The following is a 16,281-nucleotide window of genomic DNA, read 5'->3' on the forward strand; positions in this document are numbered from 1 at the left end:
TATTTTGGTCTCATGTGTCCACAAAACATTTTTCCAATAGTCTTCTGAATTGTCCATGTGATCTTTAGCAAAGTGCAGACGAGCAGCAATGTTCTTTTTGGAGAGCAGTGGCTTTCTCCTTGCAACCCTCCCATGCACACCATTGTTGTTCAGTGTTCTCCTGATGGTGGACTCATGAACATTAACATTAGCCAATGTGAGAGAGGCCTTCAGTTGCTTAGAAGTTACCCTGGGGTCCTTTGTGACCTCGCCGACTATTACACGCCTTGCTCTTGGAGTGATCTTTGTTGGTCAACCACTCCTGGGGAGGGTAACAATGGTCTTGAATTTCCTCCATTTGTATACAATCTGTCTGACTGTGGATTGGTGGACTCTAAACTCTTTAGAGATGGTTTTGTAACCTTTTCTAGCCTGATGAGCATAAACAACGCTTTTTCTGAGGTCCTCAGAAATCTCCTTTGTTCGGGCCATGATACACTTCCACAAACGTGTTGTGAAGATCAGACTTTGATAGATCCCTGTTCTTTAAATAAAACAGGGTGCCCACTCACACCTGATTGTCATCCTGTTGATTGAAAACACCTGACTCTAATTTCACCTTCAAATCAACTGCTAATCCTAGAGGTTCACATACTTTTGCCACTCACAGATATGCAATATTGGATAATTTTCCTCAATGAATAAATGACCAAGTAAAATATATTTGTCTCATTTTTAACTGGGTTCTCTTTATCTACTTTTAGGACTTGTGTGAAAATCTGATGTTGTTTTAGGTCATATTTATGCAGAAATATAGAAAACTCTAAAGGGTTCACAAACTTTCAAGCACCACTGTAACTTCATCTCACGCTGAAAAAATTAGAAAAATCCAACCTTTAATTGATGTAAATTTATTCAGAGAAAAACAAATCCCTCATCAAGAACTAATTTTTAACAAAAACACGTGACATTATAATTGGCACCCCTTCATGCAATACTTTGTACAACCTCCCTTTGCCAGTAAAACAGCACTGAGTCTCATCTCATCTCATCTCATCTCATCTCATCTCATCTCATCTCATTATCTCTAGCCACTTTATCCTGTTCTACAGGGTCGCAGGCAAGCTGGAGTCTATCCCAGCTGACTACGGGCAAAGGGGGGGGGAAACCCTGGACAAGTCGCCAGCTCATCACAGGGCTGACACAGCACTGAGTCTTCTCCTGTAAAATTTTATAAGGTTGGAGATACAGAGCAGGACATCTGAGACCATTCCTCTTTACACAATCTCTCCAGATCATCCAGGGTCCTCAGCCCTCTCTTGTTCTCTCTCCTCTTCAGCTCACCCCACAGGTTTTCAATGGGGTTCAGGTCAGGGGACTGATATGGCCATGGCAGAAGCTTGAGTCTGTGCTCAGCTAAACATTTTTGTGCTGGTTTGGATATATGCTTCGGATCATTGTCCTGCTGGAAGATCCATTGACGACCCAGTTTTAGTTTCCTGGCAGAGGCAGCCAGATTTTGATTTAAACTGTCCTGGTATTTCATGGAGTCCATGATGCCATGTATCCTAACAAGATTTCCAGGACCTTCGAAGGACTCCCAAAGATCACAGAACTTCCATCATATATTACAGTTGGGATCGGGTTCTTTTCATTATTGCCATCCTTATTTTTACACCAAACCCACCTTGAATATTTATTGCCCAAAAGCTAAATTTTTGTTACATGAGGTCATAGAAAACGTTCCAGTCAAAGTTGTAGTAGCGTTTCACAAACTTCAGGTGCTTATGTTTGTGGTTAACTGACAGAAAAGGCTTTTTTCTGGCATACCTTCCAAATAATCTGTTGGCATGGAAGTGAAGTCGAATGGTGGTTTTGGAGACTTGGAAATCCCCAAATGTTTATTTTTCTTGTAATTCACCAACAGTGAGCCTTGGGGATTTTTTTTTTGCCTCTCTTACCCTCCTCCTCACCATACATGGGGACAAAATAAACTTGGGTCCTCTTCCAGGCAAGTCTGTAACATTTCCAATTGGTGTCCACTTTTTTTTTTTAATTATTGCCTGAACAATAGAAATGGACATTTTCAGGTGAGTAGCTATTTTTTTATAACCATTCCCTGACTTATGAAGGTCAACACACTTCTCCTTCATTGGCTTTGTGTGTTCTCTTATCTTTCCCATATTGATGGATGACTAAGGGAATTTGGCCTCCGAGTCACCTCATATTTGTACCCCAGTTAATCAGGAAGTCATGGAATACAGCCTGAAGGTTCCTACACACTCCAATGGGAAACATGCTTCAGTCACATTGAAGCATCACTATAATGATTCATTATTATGTCCAGGGGTGCCAATAACAGTAGCACGAGTGTTTTTGATGAAAATAATTATTTCTTGATGCGGGATTTGTGTTTCTCTGGATAAATTTATTTCAATTAAAGGTTATATTTTCTCATCTTTTCAGTGTGAGATGACGCTTCTTCAACAAAAGGTGGATATTTTTCTATCCCTTTTTACTAATCTTTACAAGGGGTGCCAATAATCGTGAAGGGCACTATATCTTGGAATTATATGCAATACCAATTCTAATATCTTCTGATATGCTATTAATCGTGTAAAAGAAATATACTTTCTCAGAACAGTATGAAAGAAATGATTCATTAAAGGAGAACTGAAGGCAAATTTTTATCAAAATTCTATTTATCTCATCTCATCATCTGTAGCCGCTTTATCCTGTTCTACAGGGTCGCAGGCAAGCTGGAGCCTATCCCAGCTGACTACGGGCAAAAGGCGGGGTACACCCTGGACAAGTCGCCAGGTCATCACATAGACAACCATTCACACTCACGGTCAATTTAGAGTCACCAGTTAACCTAACCTGCATGTCTTTGGACTGTGGGGGAAACCGGAGCACCCGCAGGAAACCCACGCGGACAACATGCAAACTCCGCACAGAAAGGCCCTCGTCGGCCACGGGGCTCGAACCCGGACCTTCTTGCTGTGAGGCGACAGCGCTAACCACTACACCACCGTGCCACCCTCTATTTATCTCATTTTATTAAATATAGGAATGCATTTTTGATAGCTATTTTGTCACTGCTACAGTATAGCAAGTTGAGTGTTTGAAATATGCTACAGTATGTAATATATCAGTCCATATGTCAAAGCAATGGCCGTAAATGAGATTCATTGAGACCTGTGCGAGACATCATAGGATGGAAGTAAAACGTACAGCGGAAATCAAAGTGACCAACATCTGCCAACGTTATCAAAAGACGTGCATGCCCTCTTTCGAATGCTGACATAATCAAGCCGGAAGTTTTGTTTTGTTTTGATAGCAATCAGGAAAGTTTGAAAAAAGTAGGCAGTAATCATCATTTAAACTCGTTTTTGTGCAATATTTCATTTGGAAAACAATTTTCAAAATGGCAGCACTGACACCTGGCTGACACTTCACGTTCTGAAGTCTCACACAAGTCTTGTGAAGATCGCAAGGATAAGCAACGCCTGCTGTAGACCAAACGAACTAAATTCAACATGGCTAAAAACCGAATAGGGTGATAAGTATAATATACTTATAATATAATCTATAATATAATATACTTTAATTGCAATTAGTTGCCAATAGGAGTCATGATATAAGGTTACTAAAACTGAAAACGTAATTGAATAACACGTTAATTAAGAAATAAAGCAAGTTTTAAAATGACTTCAGTTCTCCTTTAAGGCATCTCCAAGGATTAGCATATTTTATCCTTCCTCAACTCTTTCAAAACTGTCATCACTGTGTTGCTACGATAATCATCTTCTTCTTCAGGCTATTTCCCGCATGGTGTGGGGTCGCTGGTGCTAATCCGTGCCCTCCAATACCTTCTGTCAGTTGCCATTTCCTCTGTCACTCCAGCAACTTTCACCCTCATGGCACTCAGGCTGTGCATTGTTTCCGGAGAACGCCTTAGCATGACACTCATTGGACTGAATGGATTGCATTCTAAAGTTAGTTTGGCAAAGATTTTATGACTGGATGCCCTTCCTGCCATCAACCCTCCTTCTTATTTATCCAGGCTTGGGACTGGTGCACAGATCCAGTGGATTCTAGACCCTTACAGCTGAGTTACTGTGTTGCTACGATAATAAACCAGCATATTACCATGGAACAGACGTTCACATGTTGAAAACTGTACACCATCTCTTATCAAGTGCGTCTGTATTACCTGCCTCTTCCTAGGTGACCCTACATCTCATCTCATCTCATCTCATCTCATCTCATCTCATCTCATCTCATTATCTTTAGCCGCTTTATCCTGTTCTACAGGGTCGCAGGCAAGCTGGAGCCTATCCCAGCTGACTACGGGCGAAAGGCAGGGTACACCCTGGACAAGTCGCCAGGTCATCACAGGGCTGACACATAGACACAGACAACCATTCACACTCACACCTACAGTACGGTCAATTTAGAGTCACCAGTTAACCTAACCGGCATGTCTTTGGACTGTGGGGGAAACCGGAGCACCCAGAGGAAACCCACATGGACACGGGGAGAACATGCAAACTCCACACAGAAAGGCCCTCGCCGGCCACAGGGCTCGAACCTGGACCTTCTTGCTGTGAGGCGACAGTGCTAACCACTACGCCACCGTGCCGCCGGTGACCCTACAGTGGATATAAAAAGTGTACACACCCCGTTAAAATGATAGGTTTTCTGATGTAAAAAAATGAGACCATTATAAATAATTCCAAAACTTTTCCAACCTTTAATGTGACCTATAACCTGTACAATTCAATTGAAAAACAAACAAATCTGTTACGGGGGAAAAACATAAAAAATAAAAAAATGTACAATAAGCTGGTTGCATAAGTGTGCACACCCTTAAACTAATACTTTGTTGAAGCACCTTTTGATTTAATTACAGCATTCAGTCTTTTTGGGTTCACACCTGCCATCAATTAAACTGACTCTGATTAACCCCAAATAAAGTTCAGACATTTACTCAGTTGCATCCTCCAGCGAAAGCCAGGGTTCACAGAGAGCTTACAAAGCATCATAGGGATCTCACTGTTGAAAGGTATCAGGCAGGAGAAGGGGACAAAAACATTTCCACAGCATTAGATATATCATGGAGCACAGTGAAGACAGTCATCAAGAAGTGGAGAAAATATTGGACAACAGTGACATTACGGAGAACTGGACGTCCCTCCAAAATTGATGAAAAGACAAGATGAAAACTGGTCAGGGAGGCTGCCGAGAGGCCGACAGCAACACTGAAGAAGCTGCAGGGATTCATGGCATGTACTGGTTGTGTACTACATGTGACAACAATCTCCCGTATTCTCCATATGTCTGGACTATGAAATAGGGTCAAAGAAAAACATCCAGGCCCGGCTAAATTTTGCAAAAAAAAAAAATACATCAACTCTCCCAAAAGTATGTGGGAAAATGTGTTATGGTCTGATAAAACCAAGGTTGAACTTTTTGGCCACAATTCCAAAAGGTATGTTTGGCACAAAAACAACACTGCGCATCACCAAAAGAACCCCATACCCACAGTCAAGCATGGTAGTTTCAGCGTCATGTTTTGGGGTTGGTTTTTTTCAGCTGGAACCGGGGCTTTAGTCAAGGTGGAGGGAATTATGAACAGTTCTAAATACCAGTCAATTTTGGCCCAAAACCTTCAGGTGTCTGCTAGAAAGCTGTAGATGAAGAGGAATTTCATCTTTCAGCACGACAATGACTCCAAAAAAGTTCTGGAATGGCCCAGCCAGAACCCAGACCTAAATCCAATTGAAAATCTGTGGGGTGACCTGAAGAGGGCTGTGCACAAGAGATGCCCTCGCAATCTGACAGATTTGGAGCGCTTTTGCAAGGAAGTGTGGGCAAATATTGCCAAGTCTAAATGTGGCAGGCTGATAGACTCCGACCCAAAAAGACTGAATGCTGTAATTAAATGAAAAGGTGCTTCAACGAAGTATTAGTTGAAGGGTGTGCACACTTATGCAACCAACTTATTGTACAGTTTTTATTTTTTTGTGTTTTCCCCCCTAACAGATTTGTTTGTTTTTCAATTGAATTGTACAGGTTATAGGTCACATTAAAGGTGGGAAAAGTTTTGAAATTATTTATTGTGGTCTCATTTTTATTTCTTTTTTTTTTTACATCAGAAAAACCTATCATTTTAACGGGGTGTGTACACTTTTTATATCCACTGTATCCACCTCTAACACTTGAAATCACTTCATTTTAAGACACTTTCAACATACTGTTCACTGGTTGTAAAGACATACCTTGGATGTCAAATCTAAAGGATCATATTCACTGTTCATGATTCCTTTGCAGAGCTGCTGAAACTCAGAGTGCAGTAGAAAAACCTGTTCAGTGTACATTCTTCCCTTGATTCCACCAATAATAACCTTCTCCAATTTTTGTAACTTGACCATGGTGAGGAAAAGATCCTGCAATGCACACATCAACTTAATTTAGTGTGATTAATTCAGAAATGGACCTTAAAACCAATGTGCAATTAATCTATAACCAAAACCAGAAATATGTCCCACCTCTAACTGTAGCACTCGAGCTGTGAAACAGTCAAAGCGACCAAAGACCAAAGCAGATGGAAAGTCCCAGCACTTGCGTATGCCTTTGGAGATGGCCCAGGTGGCCACCTTCTCTCTGTAGGTATGGAATGTTTCCTTAAAACATTTAATAAGCTTCGTAACAGCCTGAAGCTTCTCCAGAGTTTCCTCTGTGTCTCCTCTTAGCAGCTCCTCTCCACACAGGTACGAGTTAGCCTGGTTGAAGGAGAGGAGAAAATGTTATTAATTTGAGCTCTGTATCTAGTGCCATCAGTGCTGAGCAAAACTTAATTGAAATGTTAAAGACAGACACTCTATTATAAATCATCATTATGTTCATTCTCGGATCATTTGAGTAAATTTAATGGTAAAGTCAACTGGCAGTCCAATCCTATTCAAATCTTAATCTCGATCATTATCACCTGCTGAATGAGGAGGTTGCACAGCTCCTGCAACAGCACTACAATGCGAGCAGGCTGACAGTAGAATGAGCAATGAGTCCAAACCAGAAAGATAACATGAAAGAGTAGAGTTATGAATGGATGGATGGATGAGCAGTCCACGTTTTCAAAACAAGACAAGATTGGCCGAAGCTGCTGCAGGTGAAGATCCACATCTCTCGCTTCCTGTAATGCTTTAAATAAAAAAAAAGTATGAGAGAGATCATATTTACTCAGTCAAATGTCAAATATGGCAAAAAAAATCATTCATTCATGTACAGTAAGAGCTTTATCGTGGTTGGGGTTGTAGGGATCTTCAGCCTGTCCTGGGAACACTTGGGTTGAATGGGGAACACATCCTGAATGGAATGCTAACTAGACAGGGACACTCTAACGAGTGCAAACCCCGCCTTTTCCCTATTAAAATACATTGGGCGAAAATTTCGAAGTTCTGCCATGACCTTGACCTTTGACCTCCAAAATTTAATGGTTTCCTTCCTGGGTGATTGGCAACACGTACAAAATTTGGTCCAAATCGATCCATTGGTTCTTGAGATATCTTGCAGACACACAGACAGACAGACAGACAGACAGATACACACACACACAGACTGACGCAGGTGAAAATAATAACCCCTCCGACTACTGTCGGCGGGGTTAATAAACACACACACACACACACACACACACACACACACACACACACACACACACACACACACGTGCTCTCATTCACACTTGGGGGCAATTTAGTCAATCCAGCTACCAGCTACTGGCATATTTTTGGACTTCTGAGGAAGGCACATAACCCAGAGGAAACCCACATGGACATGGGGAAGAACATCTACAAACAGTAACCCAAGATCAGGAGCTGGAGCTGTGAAGTGGTAAATTGTGTTGCCTCACAAAAAAGATATGTTAAAGATAACTAGATATCTTGCTACCTGCACAGATTCGTTGTAACAGACCATCACACAGTGGTGAAAAGATCAAGTAAGATTAAACGTAATTACCATCATAGACCTCCTCTGTAAGTGCTCTAAAAGATGGGTAATAGCTGCTGTCTGCCATTTCCAGGATTCTCACCATCTTCTGAATAGGTGGACTCTGAAGCTGAGAATAGGACACTTATAACCACATAAATCAATTGCATCATTACTAATGTATAAAAGATGTATAAATGCTTTTATTCTATCCACGTTCACTGGATATGAGCAATTGTGCGCTCTGACTGGCTACTCTACTACACCCAGAGGCCGGCGAGGGCTTTTCTGTGTGGAGTTTGCATGTTCTCTCTGTGTCTGCGTGGGTTTCCTCCGGGTGCTCCGGTTTCCCCCACAGTCCAAAGACATGCAGTTGGGGTAACGTGGGGCGGCCTTCGGCTGAAGTGTCCTTGAGCAAGGTACCTAACCCCGACTGCTCCCCAGGCGCTGTAATGTGGCTGCCCACTGCTCTGGGTGTGTGCGCACGTGTGTTCACTGCTTCAGATGGGTTAAATGCAGAGGATGAATTTCACTGTGCTTGAAGTGTGCATGTGACAAAGAAAAAAAAGAAAAAACCTTTATTCGTCACATGCACACTTCAAGCACAGTGAAATTCATCCTCTGCATTTAACCCATCTGAAGGTAAAGGTTTCTTCTTTCCTCTTCTTCTTCATATACCGTGAGCAGAGAAAAACAAAATGGCGGCTCGTGTTGCTGAACCAACCGAGGACGAATTAAAAACTCTACTTGAAAACAAGCCCCCCAAAAATACAAAAAAGCAACAAACTAAGGAATGAAAGTATTCGATGGTAAGAACGTATCTTTTTTTATTTTTCAAGAATTATTATTATGGCATTTTTCACAAATTGCTACTGTCATTTCGCCAGTTTGTTTACATTCTAAGCAGAAACTATTTTGTTGGACGTTTCGTATAAACATGAATGAATGAATGAATGAATGAATGAATGAACCCTTTATTGTCACTGTTACCAGTGAAATTGACCATCAACCTGTCCTTACAGAGGGGGAACAGGACAGGAAGACAGGGATAAAAGAAAAAGAAACACAGTAGTAACATGAGGAAAAAAGAACACACACACACACACACACACACACACACACACACACACACACACCCCACTATGCTCCTATCAGGAGTACAGTGTGGGAGCATTTAAAAACCTCTGCACATAAGCACACAATAACACAAGTACACTTTAAAGCATGGGACTTGAGGGGGGAAGGGGGGAAGGAGGGGGCAATCAGGGGTGGGGGGGAAGGGGTAAGGGGGTAGGAGGGGAGGGGAGGAGGTAGAGGTAACCCAGCGCAAGCAAGCAGCCGTCCGCTCCTGCAGCCATGCAAGTGGCGCTGGTCACGCACCCACTTGTCACACTGAGGGTGAAAAATGGCGACCGTGGAAAATTGGGGAAGGAATGCGAAGAGTGAGAGTGTCTCCCAGCAGTGACCTTCTGGGGGAAATGTTTCCCCAGCAACGGCCTTGATCAAGGCCAGTGCTGTTCAGGGAGCCGAATGTCGATAAGATAGAGATTGCTTGGTCTTTCGAACAGATGCAGTCTTTACACGTCCACACCACTCATCCATATCTGTCCATTTCGTCCATTCTGTTCAATTCAATTCCATTTGGTCTCCGAAATACGTATTCCTTGCAAAGCTGAAAGCTGCTCCGAGATAACAACCATTTTGTGGTTAAAGTTCTGAATGTCCACAGTCCGAGTGCCAACAGCTTTGCCCACCACTCCAATCATATCGGGCAGCTTTGTGGGGCTTTGAACAGCTGTCACCGTTGTCTGATTTCCTCGATATACCAGGGCAATGCCTAATCCAATCAGCAGAAGTCCTGTAATCATGGTTCCGAATAGGTAGATATCTTCAATGTCCTTCACAGACGTTCCGGCAGGACAGGTGGGTTCCCCCGAACCCAGAAACTGTGTCAATTTCGTTAGGAGACCAGTTTATCAAATCCATGCTTTTTTAGTTTAGAATTTCAATGCGGAGAGAGTCTCTCAAAAAAAAATAGTATAGGCAGATGAAACGAAACAAAGAGCACAAGCAGGAAAAAAAAGGAGAGGACAGGAGATGCGACCGCCTTCCGTGAGAGCACGGAGGAAAAAAAACGTTTTGTATTTATCAAATTTGCAAAAAATAAAAATGCTTTGTTTCTCAAAATCCAGTGAATGTGGATAGAATACAACAGTTATTCCACTCAATCTCTTCGTACATGGCTTATAGCCAACTGGGCGCGACACACTTTGTCAGCTATCAGTTCACGTACGCCTCGATTTCGTGGAGTAACTGTGAAATAGATATACAAACCTGTTCATGAATGTTTTCTATGTTGTTTTTTCTTGACCTCCAGAAATCCAGTTCAGTGATTGGTCCTGGGTTCTGCCCTTTTAATAGAAGTCCAGAAGAATCTTCTTTTAAGACTTTTTGTATCAAATGGGCCCAGTTAATGACCATGGACTCAACTGCATGCATCACTGCCCTCCGGTCATGACAGCCCTCACTGAATTTGTAAAAAAAAAAAAAGTTATTTTTAACTGGAAGGAAAACTGTATAAAGTGTGATGTATGTATATTAAAATCATATGTAATGTATTCGAGTATTAAAACCACATCTTACAGACTGATGCATGCTTCTATCTTCTCTGTCACAGCTGGCACAGGAAGCACAGTTTTCCCATAGACTTGTCCTTTAACCACAGAGACCTTGTCTGATAAATTCTCTATGTGTCGTGTTACATCCTGGGATATCACATTTGGCCACAGCTGATGATTCTCCTTGTTTGACAAAAGTGGCAGGCAGACCTTGACATAAAACATTGACACATTATGCATGGAAAGAGCTGTGTGATACTGAGAGTTGACTCAGATGCTTCTGTAAATGCTAGCCTGCTGGCTGGTAGATTTCAAACCTAAAAATCGGGTCGAGATAATATTCACCCTAAGGTCCTTGGAAGCCTTGATCAGTGCTGATAATCTGTAAGATCTTAAAATTTTATTCCATCTCACTTTCAGTAACTAGTTTATCTAGGTCAGGGTCATGGTGGGACACTGGCCAAGAGTATTCACACTCAGGGGCGATTTGTTTTATCTACCTATTTGCATGTTTTTGAGAGGTGTAAGGAATCTTGAGAATCCACATAAATCCAGACATACATACAGACAGATGTCACCTGAGCTCAGGCTCGAACCTGGAGTTTTGAGATGCTATCTGCATTAGACATTAGCAGGATTTCCTCCTAAGAGTCCATTACCTTGTCCACAATGGTTGACAGCTGTAGAAGCAGCGACGGTGACAATGCGCCAAAGAGCAGAATGTTCCTGCAGTTTTCAGGAAGGATTGGCACATTTTCCTTCTTGAGAACATACAACCTCTTGCAATCAGAGAGAGAAGAAACCTGGTGCACATATGACACACATTAAAAACAGCACATTACCTAGCAGAAAGAGTTAAAGAGTATAAATAAACTGGAAAAATGCTGTAAATTTTACAGTAATTTACTGGCAATATGGGTTGCCACTAAAGTACTGTAAAATTTACTGTAAAACATGGGAAGCACAGTGGTGCAGTAGTAAGCCCTGTCACCTCACAGCAAGCAGGTCCTGGTTCGAACCTGCCAGTCAATCACAGTCTTTCTGTGTGCACTGACAGAAATAGGAGTCCAGCTGGAGTCCATTTCTGTCCCCCAAGGTACAATCTTCACTAATGTACCCCTAGGGCTCATTATTGGACTTCGGGGTAACTACGTGGACATTTTTATGGTCAGAAAGGTACATAATATGTTCCCAAGCAGTATATAAATGGGACAAATAAGTGTCTTGGGGGTGCTGCCCCAATGACAAGCCATTGTACTCCTAAAGGTACAATGATGTCCTTTGTTTTCTGAGAGTGTGGAGTTTGTATGGTCTCCTCATCCTTGCATGGGTTTCCTCCAGATGCTCTAATTTCCACCCACAGTCCAAAGATATGTGGATTAGGTCAACAGGCTACTTCAATCTGCCCATAGTTGTGAATGTGACTGTAAATGACTGTCTGTCTCTCTGTGTTAGCTCTGTAGTAGCCTGGTGACCTGCCCAGGGTGCACCCTGCCTCTCATCCAATGTCAGCTGGGATTGGCTCCAGCTCATCCATGAGCCTCAATGGATAATTGGTAAGGAGAATGAATGATCTATAAAACATATTTACAATAAAGCTTGGGTGATGCTGAGATTTGAACACACAACCTACTGTTCTGTAACTCAAAGCCTTAACTAATGAGCAGCCAACTAGCACCTCTTGATTGAAAGACATTGATGTAATTAAAAGGTTAGACTGAATCAGTGAGAGTGAGTTGTGCCTCAGGCCAGATCAGCTGTATCCTTCCATCCATCCATCCATTATCCATAACCGCTTATCCTGTACAGGGTCGCAGGCAAGCTGGAGCCTATCCCAGCTGACTATGGGTGAGAGATGGGGTACACCCTGAAAAAGTCGTCAGATCATCACAGGGCTGAGACATAGAGACAAACAACCATTCACACTCACATTCACACCTACGGTCAATTTAGAGCCACCAATTAGCCTAACCTGCATGTCTTTGGACTTTGGGGGAAACTGGAGCACCCAGAGGAAACCCACGCAGACACGGGGAGAACATGCAAACTCCACACAGAAAGGCCCCTGTCAGCTGCTGGGCTCAAACCCAGGACCTTCTTGCGAAGAGGCGACAGTGCTAACCACTACATCACCATGCCACCGTCTTGACATAATCACTGCGAGTTGGCCTACTGGTTAGTGTGTCTGCCTCTCAATCATGAGTTCTACTCACGGTCTGGTCATTCCAAAGACCATCATAAAAATGGTACCTACTGCCATCTGGCAAGGCACGCTGCAATACAGATGTGAGTGGGGAGGGGAGTCAAACTCTTGCGGTTACCAGAGGACTAGCCCCCCACTGTAACCCTAGCTATGTACAACCCTGATTCCAAAAAAGTTGGGACAAAGTACAAATTGTAAATAAAAATGGAATGCAATGATGTGGAAGTTTCAAAATTCCATATTTTATTCAGAATAGAACATCACATATCAAATGTTTAAACTGAGAAAATGTATCATTTAAAGAGAAAAATTAGGTGATTTTAAATCTCATGACAACACCACATCTCAAAAAAGTTGGGACAAGGCCATGTTTACCACTGTGAGACATCCCCTTTTCTCTTTACAACAGTCTGTAAACGTCTGGGGACTGAGGAGACAAGTTGCTCAAGTTTAGGGATAGGAATGTTAACCCATTCTTGTCTAATGTAGGATTCTAGTTGCTCAACTGTCTTAGGTCTTTTTTGTCGTATCTTCCATTTTATGATGCGCCAAATGTTTTCTATGGGTGAAAGATCTGGACTGCAGGCTGGCCAGTTCAGTACCCGGACCCTTCTTCTACGCAGCCATGATGCTGTAATTGATGCAGTATGTGGTTTGGCATTGTCATGTTGGGAAATGCAAGGTCTTCCCTGAAAGAGACGTCGTCTGGATGGGAGCATGTGTTGCTCTAGAACCTGGATATACCTTTCAGCATTGGTGGTGTCTTTCCAGATGTGTAAGCTGCCCATGCCACACGCACTAATGCAACCCCATACCATCAGAGATGTAGGCTTCTGAACTGAGCGCTGATAACAACTTGGGTCGTCCTTCTCCTCTTTAGTCCGAATGACACGGCGTCCCTGATTTCCATAAAGAACTTCAAATTTTGATTCGTCTGACCACAGAACAGTTTTCCACTTTGCCACAGTCCATTTTAAATGAGCCTTGGCCCAGAGAAGATGTCTGCGCTTCTGGATCATGTTTAGATACGGCTTCTTCTTTGAACTATAGAGTTTTAGCTGGCAACGGCAGATGGCACGGTGAATTGTGTTCACAGATAATGTTCTCTGGAAATAGTCCTGAGCCCATTTTGTGATTTCCAGTACAGAAGCATGCCTGTATGTGATGCAGTGCCATCTAAGGGCCCGAAGATCACGGGCACCCAGTATGGTTTTCCAGCCTTCACCCTTACGCACAGAGATTCTTCCAGATTCTCTGAATCTTTTGATGATATTATGCACTGTAGATGATGATATGTTCAAACTCTTTGCAATTTTACACTGTTGAACTCCTTTCTGATATTGCTCCACTATTTGTCGGTGCAGAATTAGGGGGATTGGTGATCCTCTTCCCATCTTTACTTCTGAGAGCCGCTGCCACTCCAAGATGCTCTTTTTATACCCAGTCATGTTAATGACCTATTGCCAATTGACCTAATGAGTTGCAATTTGGTCCTCCAGCTGTTCCTTTTTTGTACCTTTAACTTTTCCAGCCTCTTATTGCCCCTGTTCCAACTTTTTTGAGATGTGTTGCTGTCATGAAATTTCAAATGAGCCAATATTTGGCATGAAATTTCAAAATGTCTCACTTTCGACATTTGATATGTTGTCTATGTTCTATTGTGAATACAATATCAGTTTTTGAGATTTGTAAATTATTGCATTCTGTTTTTATTTACAATTTGTACTTTGTCCCAACTTTTTTGGAATCGGGGTTGTAGTAGGCAACAGGCCGAGGGCTATGGAAATGGAAACAGAGATCGGCACCGCCCTATGCACCACATGGCATGATTTTGATGACTTTGATTGCATGTCTTTGGAGGAAACCCATGCAGACACGGGGAGAACATCCAAACTCCACACAGAAAGGCCCCTATCGGCCACTGGGCTCGAACCTAGAACCTTCTTGCTGTGAGGCGACAGTGCCAACCACTACACCACTGTTTTTTGTTTAAATTAGTATTCTTATAATATTACAGCTGTTTACTGTAAATATGTTTTACAGGCGTTTCCTGTCAGGGCAGCACGGTGGTGTAGTGGTTAGCGCTGTCGCCTCACGGCAAGAAGGTCCGGGTTCGAGCCCCGTGGCCGGCGAGGGCCTTTCTGTGCGGAGTTTGCATGTTCTCCCCGTGTCCGCGCGGGTTTCCTCCGGGTGCTCCGGTTTCCCCCACAGTCCAAAGACATGCAGGTTAGGTTAACTGGTGACTCTAAATTGACCGTAGGTGTGAATGTGAGTGTGAATGGTTGTCTGTGTCTATGTGTCAGCCCTGTGATGACCTGGCGACTTGTCCAGGGTGTACCCCGCCTTTCGCCCGTAGTCAGCTGGGATAGGCTCCAGCTTGCCTGCAACCCTGTAGAACAGGATAAAGCGGCTACAGATAATGAGATGAGATGAGGCGTTTCCTGTCAATCTTGCAGTATTTTTCTTGCAACCCAGTTTGCAAGTACCATGTAAACATTTTTACAGAGACCCATTTTGCAGCACTTTGTATGAAGCCACACTCACCTCTGAGGAGACAGTGATGACGTCAGACTCAGCTGAAGTGAAAAACAAAAACTTAACTCGTGTCTCAAAGTAGTCAGTGAGAAGGCTTTGGGTTTCCTCCGTGATGATCAACTCCTTCCAGGACTCTGTTCTGACTTTTAACATTTGGCAAATTTTCTCTCCCATAAACTTCACCCTTTCATCATCAGAAAACACAGAGTTAACTTCCTCCTCCTCCTCTTCCTCCTCTTCTTTAAATATGTTGTCCCTGAACATTCCAAAACTTGGCAAAAAAAAGTAGGCTAGAGAAAATACTTCAGGAGTTACCGTGAAAAAATTATGTGAGATATATATATATATATATATATATATATATATATATATATATATATATATATATATATATATATATATAAACAAATTTGCTCAAAAACAAAAACGGATTGTTCTGGCGCTCGCGCTGTGAGGGGCGGGATAGCGTTGTGTTGCCTTGGAAACGGACCCAGTGTAAACACATGAGCTAGCTCACACACACTGGGAGCCTGAGCTGGTTTTATAGTTTTAACCCACTGTGATTGAACTGTGAGGGAGGGGAAGGGGTTTATTCCCTTACTGGACTTCCATTCATGATGCATACAACAGATTTCTATCTTTATTAGTTTTTAAAATCATGACCTACTACAAAGACTTCCTTTATGAACGACTTGTTAACTCGTTTTATACTCTACTTCCCGACATTGCTTTTTTGCTTGGTCACATATAACTATTCAGAGAAAAATGGAAGTTAAAAGCTGTCATGGGACCGTGTGTGCACCGCTGTTGCCCTCTAGGGGCCTCATTGACAATTAAACCAAACATATCAGGGTTGCCAGATTGAACATATTTACAAAGTATTAGGAAGTCTCATCTCATCTCATTATCTGTAGCCGCTTTATCCTGTTCTACAGGGTCGCAGGCAAGCTG

The 16,281-nt window shown here is 42.5% G+C and overlaps 1 protein-coding gene across 1 annotated transcript in view; it reads right to left on the minus strand.

The window, feature by feature from the left end:
* si:dkey-233k19.3 (dynein axonemal heavy chain 11) overlaps window positions 1-15,594 on the minus strand; it is a 171,278-nt gene extending 155,684 nt beyond the window's left edge. The window contains exons 1-8 of the mRNA XM_060920812.1: window positions 15,340-15,594; window positions 11,252-11,395; window positions 10,618-10,802; window positions 10,309-10,501; window positions 8,005-8,104; window positions 6,974-7,185; window positions 6,534-6,767; window positions 6,264-6,431 (exon numbers count right to left, since the gene is read on the minus strand). Coding sequence (XP_060776795.1) covers window positions 6,264-6,431; window positions 6,534-6,767; window positions 6,974-7,185; window positions 8,005-8,104; window positions 10,309-10,501; window positions 10,618-10,802; window positions 11,252-11,395; window positions 15,340-15,594 — 1,491 coding nt within the window. The remainder of the gene's footprint in view (window positions 1-6,263; window positions 6,432-6,533; window positions 6,768-6,973; window positions 7,186-8,004; window positions 8,105-10,308; window positions 10,502-10,617; window positions 10,803-11,251; window positions 11,396-15,339) is intronic.
* Between the last annotated feature and the right edge of the window lie 687 nt (window positions 15,595-16,281).

This window comes from Neoarius graeffei, chromosome 5 (genome assembly GCF_027579695.1).
Source record: "Neoarius graeffei isolate fNeoGra1 chromosome 5, fNeoGra1.pri, whole genome shotgun sequence".
In the NCBI taxonomy this organism is placed as follows: domain Eukaryota; kingdom Metazoa; phylum Chordata; class Actinopteri; order Siluriformes; family Ariidae; genus Neoarius; species Neoarius graeffei.